Source organism: Oncorhynchus clarkii, unplaced genomic scaffold (genome assembly GCF_045791955.1).
Source record: "Oncorhynchus clarkii lewisi isolate Uvic-CL-2024 unplaced genomic scaffold, UVic_Ocla_1.0 unplaced_contig_686_pilon_pilon, whole genome shotgun sequence".
NCBI classification, from domain to species: Eukaryota; Metazoa; Chordata; class Actinopteri; order Salmoniformes; family Salmonidae; genus Oncorhynchus; species Oncorhynchus clarkii.
The window spans coordinates 16,638-35,519 of record NW_027260849.1 but is presented as its reverse complement, the minus strand read 5'-3'; the positions used below and the strand labels follow the sequence as shown (position 1 = coordinate 35,519).

At 41.0% G+C, this 18,882-nt stretch overlaps 1 protein-coding gene across 1 annotated transcript in view; it reads right to left on the bottom strand.

Moving 5' to 3' along the window:
• The window catches only part of LOC139401908 (cytoplasmic phosphatidylinositol transfer protein 1-like), a 131,742-nt gene extending 116,330 nt beyond the window's left edge, over positions 1-15,412 (bottom strand). The window contains exon 1 of the mRNA XM_071145916.1: positions 14,775-15,412. Coding sequence (XP_071002017.1) covers positions 14,775-14,822 — 48 coding nt within the window. The 5' untranslated portion in view covers positions 14,823-15,412. The remainder of the gene's footprint in view (positions 1-14,774) is intronic.
• Between the last annotated feature and the right edge of the window lie 3,470 nt (positions 15,413-18,882).

Below are 18,882 nucleotides of genomic sequence, written 5' to 3'. Positions count from 1 at the left end.
CTGGAGTCTTTCTATGACACACACAAACACACTCTGGAGTCATTCTATGACACACAAACACACTCTGGAGTCTTTCTATGACACACACAAACACACTCTGGAGTCATTCTACAACACACAGAAACACACTCTGGAGTCTTTCTACAACACACACAAACACACTCTGGAGTCTTTCTACAACACACACACTTCATTCAGAGAGATTTCCTCTCCAAGGTGTCTTTAGAGCAAGTCCAGTCCAGGCCAAAAGCATGATTAAAAGTACTGCAGTCACAATGCTGGCTGGCACTGACAGCTCAATGGACACATGCTCACGCACGCACGCACACACACACACACACACACACACACACAGATCCAGTTTTATTGGCAAGGATATGCAGAGTAGACACTTTGTAATCTAAAGTGGTTGCCAGAGCAACAATGACACTCTCATTGCTTTATTCTGTCTATGTGCTCCCTCCATTCTTCAGGCCTCATTACACTGTGGCCTGAGCACAAGGAGAGGACAGTTCATCTCTCCGTTCAGGAAGAGGCCAAACAGGATCCTAAACTGCCAATTTACTGGATGAGAACCATAATAACCAGGAGCACTGAGGTTGAAATACTTTAAGACAAACTGGAAGTCCAAGTGCTGTAATGAAAATCAATGTAGGCTACATACCACAACGTCCTCCTTGTTTACAGGCATTTCCCTCCCTTGCCATACATTGGAGAGGCAACGAGGCAAACCCTTTAGTAGGAACTACATCATGTGTTAATATGACCACTTCCCTTTATGGACAAATTCTTGACGGAGTGCCTGAAAATGCAAGCCTCTATAGCACACATCACTGTTTCTATAACAACGCTACACTGTATCATTGCTTTACCAAACAGTCTGGAATGCATCGGTGCCAATTATTGGCAAGACAATGGCAAGTTGGCATGGTGGAGCAGAAACAGACTGGCCACCAGGCCATGGAGGAGACGCAGTGAGGGAACAGAGAGGGTTCTGCATATCACACTACACTCACCCCCTGACATCTAGCAGATGGGATAGCTGAGTGTGTCTCCTTCCGTCTGGTCTCTCTGTGCCAGGCCAGTCTGAACGATGAGATCCAGACAGAGGCAAGGGAACGGTCCCCTCGTAGCCAGAGAAGCCTCTACCTTGGGGACTGGAGAGCAAGGCTGAGACTGTTAGTTTCAATTAGCTCCGCCACCATGAAGAATACTGTAGTTTTATGCTGTGTTTTACACACACACACACACACACATTTCAGAGGATTGAAGATGGGTTTCTCTCCTTCTGAAATGTGAGATTAATACAATACAAGTTGCTGTCAGTCAATAATAATAATCATCATCGTCAGAGAGAGATTGGAGATACAAAGAGATGAGATAGAGATTACAGAACTACTTAGCCTGTCATGAGCCACAAGCCTCAGAGCCACTGAATAAGCTGTTGCCATGACATTCTATTTGCCTAAATTCAAAGGAGAAAGAGTGTTCTCTTAATTACCTGCAGTTCAGTCTGTTGCTACGTGCTACGGTAGTGTTCTTCCTTCTGGGTTTGGCCACCAGCAGGCTTTTGTCCCGGCCCAGCACGACAACACCTGGTTTAACTACTCAACTAATCCTCCAAAACTTTGATTAGCTGAATCAGGATCAGCAAATCATGTCTACTGCACACCATGTATTTCTATAGGAACGTTCTGTAACCTCCCACAGTCTGGAATAAGTCCCAAAATAAGTGTCATTTATTCTGAAGTTTTCTGAAGTTCAAACCGATTCACATTGAAGAAAACATTAAAAGTACATCTACTAAGGCTGACCATATCAATGGACAGATACTGACTCCTGAATATACGTATTGGCTGTTAAATGTTACCTTACAGGTTTTTTATATGTCTGTAATGTCTACTGTTTTTTCAATGTACAGTAGGTACATTTTGGAGTATTTTTGTTTGTAATGTACTTTTCGTGACGTGTCTGACCCCAGGATGACTTGTTGTTGTCATGGCGTCTTCTAATGGGGATTCAAATCAAATCACCGTATCACCTTGAAAGTGATTATACAGTCTAACTCCCCTGTGATGACTGTCATTTCTTCTGTGTACCTAGCCTACCTGTCTGGGTGAATAGAGAATAGGGATGTCAGTGATGTTAGTGGTGCTGACAGAGGGTTGGTTGGTTCACACTGTGATGCCAGAACATGATTACGGAACATGATTACATCAAGTGACCCGCGAGCTGAATACTAAACATTTCCTCGATGCTCATCAGGGAGTCGTTAGCGGTAACACCCCGAACAGCTGTAGCCTCTTCAAAGTGAGGGAAGAAAGCACTACTACCAAATGAACAAACTGACAACTGACTTGAGCCAGAATGCACATACAGAATAGAGGTCGACTGATTAATCGGAATGGGCGATTAATTAGGGCCGATTTCAAGTTTTCATAACAATCGGAAATCTGTATTTTTGGACGCCGAGATATTATCTAGCGTGTCTTGCCATATAATCTGACTGACCATACAAGCAGCAGATTATATGCCAGCAGCTCTTCGTTGTGCGTCAAGCATTGCGCTGTTTATGACTTCAAGCTTATCAACTCCCGAGATGAGGCTGGTGTAACCGAAGTGAAATGGCTAGCTAGTTAGCACGCGCTAATAGCATTTCAAACGTCACTAACTCTGAGCCTTCTAGTAGTTGTTCCCCTTGCTCTACATGGGTAATACTGCTTCGACAGTGGCTGTTGTCGTTGTTTTGCTGGTTCGAGCCCAGAGAGGAGCGAGGAGAGGGACGGAAGCTATACTGTTACACTGGCAATACTAAAGTGCCTATAAGAACATCCAATAGGCAAAGGTTAATGAAATACAAATGGTATAGAGGGAAATAGTCCTATAATTCCTATAATAACTACAACCTAAAACTTCTTACCTGGGAATATTGAAGACTCATGTTAAAAGGAACCACCAGCTTTCATATGTTCTCATGTTCTGAGCAAGGAACTGAAATGTTAGCTTTCTTACAGAGCACATATTGCACTTTTACTTTCTTCTCCAACACTTTGTTTTTGCATTATTTAAACCAAATTGAACATGTTTCATTATTTACTTGGGGCTAAATTGATTTTATTGACGTATTATATTAAGTTAAAATAAGTGTTAATTCCGTGTTGTTGTAATTGTCATTATTACAAATAAATTTAAAATGTAAAATTGGCCGATTAATTGGTATCGGCTTTTATGGTCCTCCAATAATCGGTATCGGCGTTGAAAAATCATAATCGGTCGACCTCTAATACAGAAGCACGTACGCACACGCACACCACACACAAACTCCAGTTGTTCATTCAGCCCCCAATACTTTGATATTTCATTCACTGTTCCTTCCTCAGTCTCCCTGCATGAGATTTAAGATCTAGCTGTTCAATCACTCAAACATGGATGTCATATAACTGTGTGCAGTGTTCCTGTGTCACTAGACAGCCGATAAGAGGCTGTTTGTGGGTGATTTTAAATCAAATGCCAATAGCGTAGGGACCTGTGGGGAAAGGCAGAGCATAAGAGCAGAGTAGTACAGGGGAGCTGGTGAAACAATAGAGCTCCTGGGTAGTGTTCAGTAGGCACCAAACGGAAAAACATAATGAAACAAATAAATCTAAAAGAGCATTCTGATTGGAGTTCAGGTAGTGACTATTCGTTTCGACATGTTTTCTCCAGTTTTCAGCCTATTGAACACTGCCCGGAGCTTTCAAAGCTCAACTCTGGGAGACGCAATCAAATCATCTGATAGCCAGTACAGAAAAAGACATTGACCCATTCTCTGTGTTGTCTCGTCAGTAGATTAGTCTGTGTGTCGTTGTTGGTCATTTGTTTCACAAGAGAGAAAAATGATTGGTTATTTATAAGAAATAAGTTTAGTTTTTTATGCCTCAGAGAGATGCTATGAGACACCATTGTAATGCAGGGCCAACATTAGAGACACTCCATCACGCCCCTCAAGCTCCATGGGAGAGCTTCAGCGAGAAGAAAATAGCCTAGCATAGTCTAAACACACGCACACACACACCACAGAGCACATCACAGACCACATCACAGAGCAAATCAAATGTGATTTGTTTGATTTGATTTTCTAAATCCTTAAGCAGTGCAGCGAACATGGAGTTGTGTCCCCCGAAGCTTCACACATCAAAACAATCTATTCTCTGACTTAATTACACTTTTCTATGTCTCTCTTGATGGCTCTGCAAGCCATGCAGTGATGACATGTGATGAGAAGAGTCGTGACAGTTCCGTTATCTTATGGAAAGTATTAGCAATGCAGATGACCCGCACCAGGGGATGGAATGGTTTAGAACAGGAAAACCAGGGTTGGGTAGTAACTGCTTACATGTAATCAGTTACATGTAATATGATTACAAAAAACAAACTGTAATCGGTTACATCACCAGCAAAAATATTGTAATCAGAATACAGATACTTTTGAAAAACTAAATTACTTCTTGGATTACTTTTAAATGCAGAAAGGATGTTTGCGGGAAATTACACATTTCTGTTTTCTCAACGACATTCATTCCAGCATTGAAAAAAGGTGCAACTTTAAGTTTATTCCACCTGAGCGAGTCTGACGACAAGTCAGAGGCCATTATGATGACACCAAATGCATTCTCATGCCTCTTAAGGGGGAAATGTAATTCGATTACATTACTGAGTTTGGGTAATCCAAAAGTTACGTTACGGATTACAATTTTGGACAGGTAACTAGTAACTAACAGATTACATTTAGAAAGTGTCCTACCCAACGCTGAGGAAAACGCATTGAGCTATGATGTAGTTAGAACAAGGTAACCACCAGGATTTTCTCTACTTGAATGGACTAAAAGAAACAAGTAGCTTACATAATCAACACTTGATATAGTCTTTGCTTTTGATATAGCATAGGCCAACATCCATCTGCCTCTGAAGCACTGTCTCTGAAGCACTGTCTCTGAAGCACTGTGTCTGAAGCACTGTGTCTGTGATATTTCAAGGTAAAAATGTGTTTTTTATCTGACAGATACTTATTTGTGAACATTCAGACAAATGCAAAGGGTCATTTCAATTCTGAGACAGATCCATACTGCCATGCAACTGGCTGGAGCTAGACCACGTCATCAAACTGACTGGAGGTCAGTCCAGTGATATCATCAACAGATTAAACCGGCAGCCTGGTCGGGAGGGAAAATATAATCTTCAATCACAAGTGAGCCCAAAAAAAGAACCCCATCTGGTTTATAGCCAGTGGCCAGACCGCCAGTGTTCAGCCAGCTAGACTAAGCCTGTCCAGAGCCGTGATATAGTGACAGACCTATAATCACAATCACACGGCAACACACAAGAACAATTTACTGGTGGGGTTGATGAGAGAACAATACGGTTGGATGAGGTTCGATAGACTTCAGAGGGTGATACTTTCTCACTTGGTCTCTTCAATGGGGAGTAGGCAATGTTCTCATTTGTTAATAACTGTGGGGAATAGTACACCTGGTCACGTAGATGGTTAAATCATTACGACCTCAAAGAAACACTAGGGGTAGTGAAGACAGTAAGGCCAACTATTCCTAACATACCAAAACACAACAAACACTCTACAGATACCAATAAGCTTAAAAACTTCTTGAATCTAGGAGGCACTATTTTCATTTTTGGAAAAATAACGTTCCCTAAGTAAACGGGCTATTTTGTCAGGACAAGATGCTAGAATATGCATATAATTGACAGCTTAGGATAGAAAACACTCTAAAGTTTCCAAAACTGTAAAGATATTGTCTGTGAGTATAACAGAACTGTTATTGCAGGCGAAAGCCTGAGAAAAATCCAATCAGGAAGTGACTCTTATTTAGAAACCTCTGCGTTCCTATGTGTCCCTATTGAGCAGTGAATGAGATATCAACCAGATTCCTTTTTCTATGGCTTCCCTAATGTGTCTAGTGTCACAATACATAGTTTCAGGCTTTTATTTTGAGAAAAAAAAAACGCGTCAGTGGTCAGCTGAAGTCTCTCTTTTGAAAACGCGTCAGTGGTCAGCTGAAGTCTCTCAGAGTGTTTTGTGCGTAAAGGACAAATGCGGTCATTGTTTCTCTCTTTCCTACTAAGAAGCCATCTGTTCCGGTTGATATATTATCGAATAGATATTTGAAAAACACCTTGAGGATTGATTATAAACAACGTTTGCCATGTTTCTGTCGATATTATGGAGCTAATTTGGAATATTTTTCGGCGTTGTCGTGACCACAATTTCCGGTCGAATTCTCAGCCAAACGTGAAAAACTAATGGAGGTATTTCGGCTTCAAAAATAATATTTTTGGAAAAAAGGAACATTTGCTCTCTAACTGGGAGTCTCGTGAGTGAAAACATCCGAAGATCATCAAAGGTAAACAATTTAATTTGATTGCTTTTCTGATTTTCGTGACCAGGTTGCCTGCTGCTAGCTAGGCATAATGCTATGCTAGGTTATCGATAAACTTACACAAATGCTTGTCTTGCTTTGGCTGTAAAGCATATTTTCAAAATCTGAGATGACAGGGTGATTAACAAAAGGCTAAGCTGTGTTTCAATATATTTCACTTGTGATTTCATGAATATTAATATTTTCTAGTAATATTTATGTCCGTTGCGTTATGCTAATTAGTGTCAGTTGATGATTACGCTCCCGGATCTGGGATGGGTAGTTACAAGAGGAAATAAATCCATTCCATATGCTCAAGTCCAGGAGGCGGGAATTAGAAACTGAAGCACCACCTGGAAACAACAGATGGCCTACAGATAGAACAGATCGAACAAAGATATGTCCCGCATTAAAAGCCAAGGCTATTTTAGTCATTCATGACATTATGGAGCTATAACATTGAATTGAGCTTGAAGTGATGTTATGGTAATGGCACACATAGGATACTTTTATTTTGAAGTGGTTGTAATAGGATATAGCACATCAGATATGCCCATTGAATGATAACATTCTCAACCTCGTCCTTTTGATCATTTCCTCCTTTAAGTGGACTCTGAAAGTCGAATAGTTTCAACCTGCAAGCGGAGAGTCCTGAAAGAAAATGACTTAAAACCCTGAACTCACTGTCCCTTCTGTTAATTGCACATCCCGCGCAGCAGCTAAATGAGAGGCCATCTGTCAAACTATTCTGCTGTGCTCGGTCTATTAAAAGGGATAACCTTCACCGCTCTCATTTCCACGGCAAAACAATGTCACCATGGAAATAAAGCATTGTAACTGAGGTGTTTGTTTGGACTGTACCTGCTGCGAGACCAGAGAGTCCATATAGAAACACCTCCGTCAATGTTCTGTAGAGACCTAAAGAGAGTCCATATAGAAACACCTCAGTCAATGTTCTGTAGAGACCTAAAGATGGTCCATATAGAAACACCTCAGTCAATGTTCTGTAGAGACCTAAAGATGGTCCATATAGAAACACCTCAGTCAATGTTCTGTAGAGACCAGAGAGTCCATATAGAAACACCTCAGTCAATGTTCTGTAGAGACCAGAGAGTCCATATAGAAACACCTCAGTCAATGTTCTGTAGAGACCTAAAGATGGTCCATATAGAAACACCTCAGTCAATGTTCTGTAGAGACCTAAAGATGGTCCATATAGAAACACCTCAGTCAATGTTCTGTAGAGACCAGATGGTCCATATAGAAACACCTCAGTCAATGTTCTGTAGAGACCTAGAGATGGTCCATATAGAAACACCTCAGTCAATGTTCTGTAGAGACCTAAAGAGAGTCCATATAGAAACACCTCAGTCAATGTTCTGTAGAGACCTAAAGATGGTCCATATAGAAACACCTCAGTCAATGTTCTGTAGAGACCAGAGAGTCCATATAGAAACACCTCAGTCAATGTTCTGTAGAGACCTAAAGATGGTCCATATAGAAACACCTCAGTCAATGTTCTGTAGAGACCTAAAGATGGTCCATATAGAAACACCTCAGTCAATGTTCTGTAGAGACCTAAAGATGGTCCATATAGAAACACCTCAGTCAATGTTCTGTAGAGACCAGAGAGTCCATATAGAAACACCTCAGTCAATGTTCTGTAGAGACCTAAAGATGGTCCATATAGAAACACCTCAATCAATGTTCTGTAGAGACCTAAAGATGGTCCATATAGAAACACCTCAGTCAATGTTCTGTAGAGACCAGAGAGTCCATATAGAAACACCTCAGTCAATGTTCTGTAGAGACCTAAAGATGGTCCATATAGAAACATCTAAGTCAATGTTCTGTAGAGACCAGAGTCCATATAGAAACACCTCAGTCAATGTTCTGTAGAGACCAGAGAGTCCATATAGAAACACCTCAGTCAATGTTCTGTAGAGACCTAAAGATGGTCCATATAGAAACACCTAAGTCAATGTTCTGTAGAGACCTAAAGAGGGTCCATAGGTACGTGTCTCTATAAGCAGAAAGTGTTGCGCCCTGACCTTAGAGAGACGTTTTATTTCTCTATTTGGTTAGGTCAGGGTGTGATGTGGGGTGGGCATTCTATTTTTTGATTTCTAGGTTCCTTTATTTCTATGTTTTGGCCGGGTATGGTTCTCAATCAGGGACAGCTGTCGATCGTTGTCTCTGATTGGGAATCAAACTTAGGTAGCCCTTTTTCCCTCCTTTCAGTGTGGGTAGTTAACTTTGTTAGTGGCATTATCGCCCCGTTAAGCTTCACGGTCGTTTCTTTGTTTTGTTGGCAACATTTTTATCAAATAAAGAAAATGTACGCTCACCACGCTGCGCTTTGGACTACTTATCCCTTCCAGACGGCCGTGACAGAAAGATTTTCGGTTGACTTTATGACTTACACCCCTTTATGACATTTCCATGGCAACTAAGGGTTAATTAGCTTATTTTTACGTAAGAGAACCTTGTTCTTGTGAAGTGTTGACATGTTTGGAATGGGTGTAATGACTCCTGGATCCTGTGACTTTATGACACAGTAATAGGCCTAATTGATGTTTCAGGGGAAACAGATGATTCCTCTTGCTGAGGAATAGAGGAATGCAGTGTCAACTCTGGTCATCATCTTATAGCAAACAGGAATCTAAAGGTTGAAGAGGGCCTTAATTTATCATTTCAACCAAGATGTTCAAGAGTTACAAGTTGATACACAGGGTCAGACAGAAAGTAACAAAGATTCTGAAATGCAGATTTGTGTGCTGCGAGGTCAGGAAGTCATAGGCTTACTTCTCCAGAAGGACTATACTAAGGGCTTTTGTCCCCCCACAAGCTATCATTGTTTGGCCTTAGCAGGAACACATACCCTCATTCCCTGCATATACTGTAAACCTCTCTCAGGTCATGACTGAGGGCAGGGGTATCAGAACACAGCAAGGTCATGAAACAAAGAAGGCTCAGGATCCTATTCTGGCATCAAACAAACAGTCTGTGGGTAGCAGAGCTCTCTCTCTCTCTCTCTCTCTGAAGATACAGTAATATAATCCACAGGGAACTAAAATAGTTTTTCTGCCCATTGAAGATCAAGTGTAATGCCCCTGAGATCAAACGTACTGTATCTCATCATCCCAGAATGCAGTAAATTAACTGCCAGTGTCTCGCAGCCAGGAAACTCCCACAGCCTGTGAACACATCTGCAAAATTTTGTCGACAAAATTGAAAAGCACTGCGGTGCCAGCAGACCAATGTTGTATGGTTAGAGTGGCCACGGTGGGAGTGTTTCCTCTAATCAGGAACAACACACAGTGCTTCACAACAACTACAGACCCTGTCTGGGATGCAGCTGTAGAGATGATATGTGACAGAACTCATAAAACCATTATACAATTTTGGAGTTGACTCTTTTTTTTTTACAAAGCTTAATTTTTTAAGTTCAAAATGTTTAAATATACATTATATACCGAACAAAAATACTAACACAACATGTAAAGTGTTGGTCCCATGTTTCATGAGCTGAACTAAAAACATCCAGATAGGGTTGCACATTTTAGGGAATATTCAGAGGTGGAAACCTTCCGTGGGAATTAACGGGAATATATTGGAATTAATGGTAATATATGCAAATTAATATTAATACCAGTGAAATGTAGATGTTTTTTGCATTGGATATATTTACCATATCATATGGAGACATAAACATAAACCTTTTACCTTATCATAAGTAGACATAATTGCAAATGATTAAATCCTTCCAATAGAAATTTAAAAATCGATTTAGTTATGAATTTAACTTTAATTAAATGAGTTGCCTCTTCACATGGGATGATTTCACTGAACAACAAAAGGGAATATTGAAGGATCCCCAATGATCCATCACATCTCCCAACAATGTTTTCAACATACATCTGTAAAATGACAGTCTAGAAACTAAAGCCTTGGTTGTCTTCCTCTCAGGCTTCCATGTCTTCTCCCTGGACCTCCTCAATGTCCACCTCTTGAACATCAAACTCTGAGGCCTCATCTTCACTATCACTTTCTAACCTTGTTGAGGATGGCTCGTTGTCAGGCTCAAAAAGCCTCAAATTTGCCCGGAAGGCCACCAATTTTTCAACCCATGTATTGGTCAGCCTGTTGCGTGCTTTGGTGTGTGTGTTCCAAAACATGGACCAGTTGCGCTCTGAGGCGGCCGATGTTGGTGGGATTTGGAGGATGGAGGAGGCAACAGGGGAAAGAGCCTCAGATCCACAAAGTCCCTTCCACCAGGTAGCTGATGAGATATGTTGGAACGACTGCCATATTGCATTTCCATCCTAAAGCCCTTGCTTGGAAGTGTACTTCGCCAGACTGCCAAGAACCTTACCCTCATCCAGGCCAGGGTGGCGAGACACAGTAGTGATGACACCATAGGCCTTGTTGATCTCTGCACCAGACAGGATGCTCCTGCCAGCATACTTGGGGTCCAACATGTACACTGCGGCATGTATGGGCTTCAGGCAGAAGTCTTCACGCTTTTTGATGTATTTCAGAACTGCAGTTTCCTCTGCTTGGAGCAACAGTGAAGTGGGCAGGGCAATACGGATTTATTCTCTTACATCTGCAGGCAGGGTCTGAACATGAGACAGGATGGAATTGTCCCTCAATCCGTGCAATGGCAACTGCTATAGGTTTCAGGAGTTTCTGGCTGCTTACCACTCTCTCCCAAAATACATAATCCAGGAGACTCCTCTTGATGGGGCTGTCCATATCGGCAGACTGTTTTACCTCTAGAAGACTGTCAAACATGATGTCAACACCTCTCCAACGGGTGTTCCTTGGCAGCTTCAATGTGGTGCTCTTATTCTTCTCACTTTGCTTGGTGAGGTAGATTGCTGCTCTAACTTGATGACCCTTCACATACCTAATCATTTCATTGGCTCTCTTGTAGAGTGTATCCATTGTTTTCAGTGCCATGATGTCCTTGAGGAGCAGATTCAATGCATGAGCAGCACAGCCAATGGGTGTGATGTGAGGGTAGGACTCCTCCACTTTAGACCAAGCAGCCTTCATGTTCGCAGCATTGTCTGTCACCAGTGCAAATACCTTCTGTGGTCCAAGGTCATTGATGACTGCCTTCAGCTCATCTGCAATGTAGAGAATGGTGTGTCTGTTGTCCCTTGTTTCTGTGCTCTTGTAGAATACTGGTTGAGGGGTGGAGATGATGTAGTTTAATTATTCCTTGCCCACGAACATTCGACCACCCATCAGAGATGATTGCAATACAGTCTGCATTCTCTATGATTTGCTTGACCTTCACTTAAACTCTGTTGAACTCTGCATCCAGCAAATGAGTAGACAATGCATGTCTGGTTAGAGGAGTGTATGCTGGGCAAAGAACATTCAGAAATCTCTTCCAATACACATTGCCAGTGAGCATCAGAGCTGAACCAGTTGTATACACAGATCGAGCAAGACATTCATCAGCATTTCTCTGACTACGTTCCTCCACTAAGTCAAAAAAACATCAGATTCCAGGAGGACCATGAGCTGTTGCTATCGCTAAGGTGTCGGATTCATAATTTTCACCTCGAATAGAAGTGTAGGGACTTTTGTCAGAGATTGCTTGTTGTGAGCGCTGAGGGAACTTTATGCACTTGGCCAGATGATTCTGCATCTTTGTTGCATTTTTCACATATGATTTGGCACAGTATTTGCAAAAGTACACAGCTTTTCCTTCTACATTAGCTGCTGGGAAATGTCTCCACACATCAGATAGCGCCCGTGGCATTTTCCTGTAAAGATTTTTTTTTAAATAGGTTTTTAAAAAACAAATACAATTTCATGTACAGATAAATAGTTAAACAGATAGATTAAACAACACCTTTGTAAGACAAATGTTTTAAAATTAAACATGTATGGAAACAGGTGAATTAACACTCCTCAGTTAGCAGGCTCAAGCATGCTAAAACCTACATGGTATCAAAAAATAATTAGCATAAATTGTTAAAAAGTTAGAAATGATTTAAAACACATTTAGGCTACTATTTACTAGTTAACAAAAAATCATGTATGTCATATAAAATATATTCACCCCACCCAGTTTTGTAATCAAAAAGCATGTAGTCCTTGCCTCTGACAGTGTAGTAGTGTGGGCTCAATAGCATCTCATTTGTGTGCAAGATCTTGAGAATCAGCTGTACATGTGATTCCATTCCATTCCATTGAATTGAGGATAGTTTAACCAAAATATGCCACAAGACGTAGAATTGCCTTACGTGTATCCCACAAAAAAGGTTCACTGTTATTAGCTAACTTTTAGATGAATTTAAGCAAAATTTCCTAGGGCTTAACTTCCCATCGAAAAATTCCAGATACTGACTAGTTTTCTGATCCACGCGCCTGCCTTTTAAAGGCATCTGTGACCCACAGATGCATATTTGTATTCCCAGTCATGAGAAATCCATCAATTCATTTATTTCCATTGACTGATTTCCTCATATGAACTGTAACTCTGTAAAAATCTGACATTTTTTGCATGTTGCATTTATATATTTTTCACTATAGAACAACATGTGAACGATCCAGTTATTTTTAAATGAAGTCATTTCTTAGAAACCATCCCTAAAAGGACACAAATAGGAAATACTAATGATCATTACAGGAGTTTACTTGTGTCTTTAAATTAAGGGAATGAACACCCCCACATACAGTGCATTCGGAAAGTGTTCAGGCCCCTTCACCTTTTCCACATTTTGTTATGTTACAACCTTATTCTAAAATTGATTTTTTTTTATATATATCTACACACAATAGCCCATAATGACAAGGCGAAAACAGGTTTTTAGAAATGTTAGCTAATTTATCAAAAATAAAAAAAACTGAAATACCTTATTTACATAAGTATTCAGACCCTTTGCAATGAGACTCGAAATTGAGCTCAGGTGCATACTCTTTACATTGATCATCCTTGAGATGTTTCTACAACTTGATTGGAGTTCACCTGTAGTAAATTTACATGATTTGGACATGATTTGTCTATATAAAAGGTCCCACAGTTGACAGTGCATGTCAGAGCAAAAACCAAGCCAGGAGGTCGAAGGAATTGTCTGTAGAGCTCCAATACAGGAATGTGTCGAGGCACAGGTCTGGGGAAGGGTAGCAAACACTTTCGATCAGTTAACTCTATATTTGTACCAGAGGGAAAACAGTTACAGAGGCATTGTAGTTACAGAGTGACACAAGTCCTAACTGATGGTCGTATGAGTAGGCTAGCAGAGTGACACAAGTCCTAACTGATGGTCATATGAGTAGAATAGCAGAGTGACACAAGTCCTAACTGATGGTCGTATGAGTAGGCTAGCAGAGTGACAAGTCCTAACTGATGGTCGTATGAGTAGGCTAGCAGAGTGACACAAGTCCTAACTGATGGTCGTATGAGTAGGCTAGCAGAGTGACACAAGTCCTAACTGATGGTCGTATGAGTAGGCTAGCAGAGTGACAAGTCCTAACTGATGGTCGTATGAGTAGGCTAGCAGAGTGACACAAGTCCTAACTGATGGTCGTATGAGTAGGCTAGCAGAGTGACAAAAGTCCTAACTGATGGTCGTATGAGTAGGCTAGCAGAGTGACACAAGTCCTAACTGATGGTCGTATGAGTAGGCTAGCAGAGTGACACAAGTCCTAACTGATGGTCGTATGAGTAGGCTAGCAGAGTGACACAAGTCCTAACTGATGGTCGTATGAGTAGAATAGCAGAGTGACACAAGTCCTAACTGATGGTTGTATGAGTAGAATAGCAGAGTGACACAAGTCCTAACTGATGGTCGTATGAGTAGGCTAGCAGAGTGACACAAGTCCTAACTGATGGTCGTATGAGTAGACTAGCAGAGTGACACAAGTCCTAACTGATGGTCATATGAGTAGAATAGCAGAGTGACACAAGTCCTAACTGATGGTCGTATGAGTAGGCTAGCAGAGTGACACACACAGACAACAACATACTGTAACATCTCTACATGTTTTGCTTGGTGTCTTAGATATGCATGTGAAGATTTGGCACTTAAAGCCAATAAACCAAACAAGGGAAGTATGGCGTAGGCCTAGCATACTTCCAACAGCACCACCCTGTGGTTTAGTCTACAGTACTCTAAATAGCTCCTACAATCAGTGTGGTACAAAAGTTCTTCACAAGAAAATGGCATAACTACCTACTCCATCCAGTTTGCAACTAGCATGGTAGACATTCCATACAATGACCAACGCGATACCTACCATGCAACAGCCTAAACCTTTCACAGTTTTAGGTTTAGTAGGACAGAAGAAAACGCAAAATGTTCACAAAAACTGGGAGATATAAGTACCCTAACTTACCTCTTCCACAGTGAGCGGCATACATATTCTATATTCCTTCATCAACATATTCTTCCTCCGTCAAGACTGTTGTCAAAAAAACGACTAGAAGTTGAAACGACGTTTAGGTTCTGTGTCTTTTGGCGGTCTATGGCAACTCAAACTTATGCCAGCGCTAGGCAATTGTCATCAAAGATAAGCACGAGACTGATAAAAAACAAAACAATCTTTATATTTGATTAGAACAACTATGCTATCTCAGTCCAGCGTTGAATGTGAGCGTCCGCTATCCCACTGCAATCACACGACCGAGCAGAGCAAAGTAAATGCAGTCATCTTCTCACTGAAATCATGAGGGAACATCCACTAAAACGACCCATTAGCTAAATAATTGGCACGGTAAAGATCAGCAACGCTTCTGATGGTAATATTAGTTGTAAAAGAAAAGCATTACAAAAACGGTGATGAACTCTAGGCTAAATTCCCCTGAGCACTATCCAAGACTCATCCGAAGTGTCGTGTGGCAGCGCTAACGTCCCGGACAAAGCAAGCACACAGTGAGCTCTGAATTGAGCAACGTTGGTCCCAAATCAAAATTGGCGAGTTTGCTGTTGTTGTTCGGCTACATCGTCAAGGTGATGCTGCTGTCTGGCGGTAAACTGACGATACTCTATTGCAACATTCAGCACTCCCTCTTTACTTCGCAATGAACAGAAAACAACTGCCCATTCATTCCGATCTGGAAATAGGCAACCTGGTCTCAGAGCATTTCGAAATATTATTTATGTAAATCCGAGATACTCATTTTGGTATGGTATGTTACGTTTTGTATGGCATGTATTCATTTGTGGATGTCCATCACCCATTTCATGTGTTATTTTACAAATTACAATTCATATTATTTGTTAAGAATTTTCAAAATGCAAAATATTTTACGAATTTGCACGTTGTACAATATGTTACGAATTTTCTAAATATACAATTTGTTACGAATTAGCAAAACGTATGATATGTTACGAAGCTAGCTAGGTGGCTAGGTGGCCAACATTAGCTAGCTGGCTAATGTTAGCTAGGTTAGGGGATAGGGTTAGGGTTAAGTTTAGGAGTTATTTTAAAATGTTAGGGGAAGGGGAAGAGTTAGCTAAAATGGTTAACGTTAAGGTTAGGCAAAGAGTTAGCTAACATGCTAAGTAGTTGAAAAGTAGCTGAAAAGTAGTAATTATTTGAAAAGTTAGCCGATCTAAAATGCCAAAATTGTCCACAATGAGAATTGAACTGTCACCAAAGCTCCAGAAACTACCCGACCTGTACCACCTGTACGCTCTCGTTGGTTGGCCCTCGTTTCATACTCGTCGCCAAACCCACTGGCTGCAGGTTATCTACAAGTCTCTGCTAGGTAAAGCCCCGCCTTATCTCAGCTCACTGGTCACCATTGCAGCACCCACTCGTAGCATGCGCTCCAGCAGGTATATCTCACTGGTCACCCCCAAAGCCAATTCCTCCTTTGGTCATATTTCCTTCCAGTTTTCTGCTGCCAATGACTGGAACAAACTGCAAAAATCTCTGAAGCTGGAGACTCATATCTCCCTCACTAGCTTTAAGCACCAGTTGTCAGAGCAGCTCACAGATCACTGCACCTGTACATAGCCCATCTGTAAACAGCCCATCTATCTACCTACCTCATCCCCATACTGAATTTAGTTATTTATCTTGCTCCTTTGCACCCTAGTATCTCTACTTGCACATTCATCTTCTGCACATCTACCATTCCAGTGTGTAATTGCCATATTGTAATTACTTCGCCACCATGGCCTATTTATTGCCTTAACTCCCTTACCTCATTTGCACTCACTGTATATAGACTTTTTGTTTTCTTTTGTTCTACTGTATTATTGACTATGTTTTGTTTATTCCATGTGTAACTCTGTGTTGTTGTATGTGTCGAATTGCTATGCTTTATCTTGGCCAGGTCGCAGTTGCAAATGAGAACTTGTTCTCAACTAGCCTACCCGGTTAAATAAATGTGAAATAAAATTTAAAAAATAAAACTCTCAACCTTGGGTTGCTAGATGTTGTGTTGTATGCCCACCCATCCATTCCAACCAACAAGGCTACTTTCATTTTTCCTTTAAGTAATCATCTGCCTTATGTAACCATATCAACCATAATATATCATACTCGTTCCAATCCAGGATTAGAATTACTATGTTACTTCTATTCTATGAGACCAGGCTGAAATAGGATGCTGCAACTGAAGTCACCCTACAGCCTTCAACCCTGGGCGCATGAGCAGCGGTGTATGCAGCTCAGCCAGAGATCACCAAACATAAAGAACCCGTTTCACAAAACCTACAATAAACCAATGTATTTTTTTCTTCAGAAAAATATTTAATTTGTGCAATCATAACTGTGCCCTATAGCTTATGAAATACATGGATTGCATTATTGCATAACCTTCCCTAATGTGAATAATGGTAGGCTATAGGATTTTTTTGCCTACATTGCAGTGCATGGATCTAGTAAAAATAGTTCAAATAAAGCCAGTTCACAGATTCATAGCGTAGCATCACAAATCACTGTAAAGCCCCAAAACGGTACGTCACAATGAGAAGCGATTGTTAATTTTCCGGATTTTATTTTGAAAAGGACACATGTGCGTTTGCCTACTTGAAAATTAAAGGTGACACACCGTCACAACTCGTGCTAAATGACAAAAGCCTATGTTATTTCAAAGCAATCAGTGCAGCGAAATTGCAGTGCACTCATTTGCGACATTCTGCCCTACAGTCTCGTGCGGTCAGGCGGGCGCTGTCCATGGTGCTGAAATGGCCGATATATCAAACCTCAGAGCCTGAAAGTCTACTACAGTGGTTTTCAAACATCTCTCCCAGACGTTCCACACAATGTTGTTGTAGCCCTGAACTAGCTCACCTGATTCACCTATTCAAGGGCTTGATGACTAGTTGACAAGTTGAATCAGGCATGCTAGCTGTGGAATAGTTACAATACATGGAAAGGCTGGAGGTCCCGAGGAAAGGTTTGAAAACCCTGGCCTATTACATTAAGGCATAGCACCCCACCAGGCAAAAAACTGGTTGAATCAATATCATTTCCACATCAGTTCAACAACAACAAAACATACTTGATGACATGGAATCAATATCATTTCCACATCAGTTCAACAACAACAAAACATACTTGATGACATTGAATCAATATCATTTCCACATCAGTTCAACAACAACAAAACATACTTGATGACATGGAATCAATATCATTTCCACATCAGTTCAACAACAACAAAACATACTTGATGACATGGAATCAATGTGGAAAACTGATTGGATTTACAAAAAGTCATCAATGTAAAGGGAATGTCCTCTTTTTCACACTGAATTCACAATAGGTGACAACTCAGCCAAACGTACATAAAAACATTGAACTGATATCTGTGCCAAGTGAGAAATTTAATTTTGATTGCAGATTATTAGCAAAAAGTAAATAGCTCCTTGCTCTCATAAGGAGGTGTTGTATTAATGTATGAATTAATAATTACATCTGATAGACATCCTAGCTGATTAACAGCACCCATCTTTACTTGACACCCAGTACCATAACACTTTACTTGACACCCAGTGCCATAACACTTTGCCATAACACTTTACTTGACACCCAGTTAACACTTTACTTGACACCCAGTGCCATGACACTTTACTTGACACCTTGTGCCATAACACTATACTTTACACCCAGTGCCATAACACTCTACTTGACACCCAGTGCCATCACACTTTACTTGACACCCAGTGCCATAACACTTTACTTGACACCCAGTGCCATGACACTTTACTTGACACCCAGTGCCATGACACTTTACTTGACACCCAGTGCCATGACACTTTACTTGACACCCAGTGCCATGACACTTTACTTGACACCCAGTGCCATGACACTCTACTTGACACCCAGTGCCATAACACTCTACTTGACACCCAGTGCCATAACACTCTACTTTACATCCAGTGCCATAACACTCTACTTGACACCCAGTGCCATGACACTTTACTTGACACCCAGTGCCATAACACTTTACTTGACACCCAGTACCATAACACTCTACTTTACACCC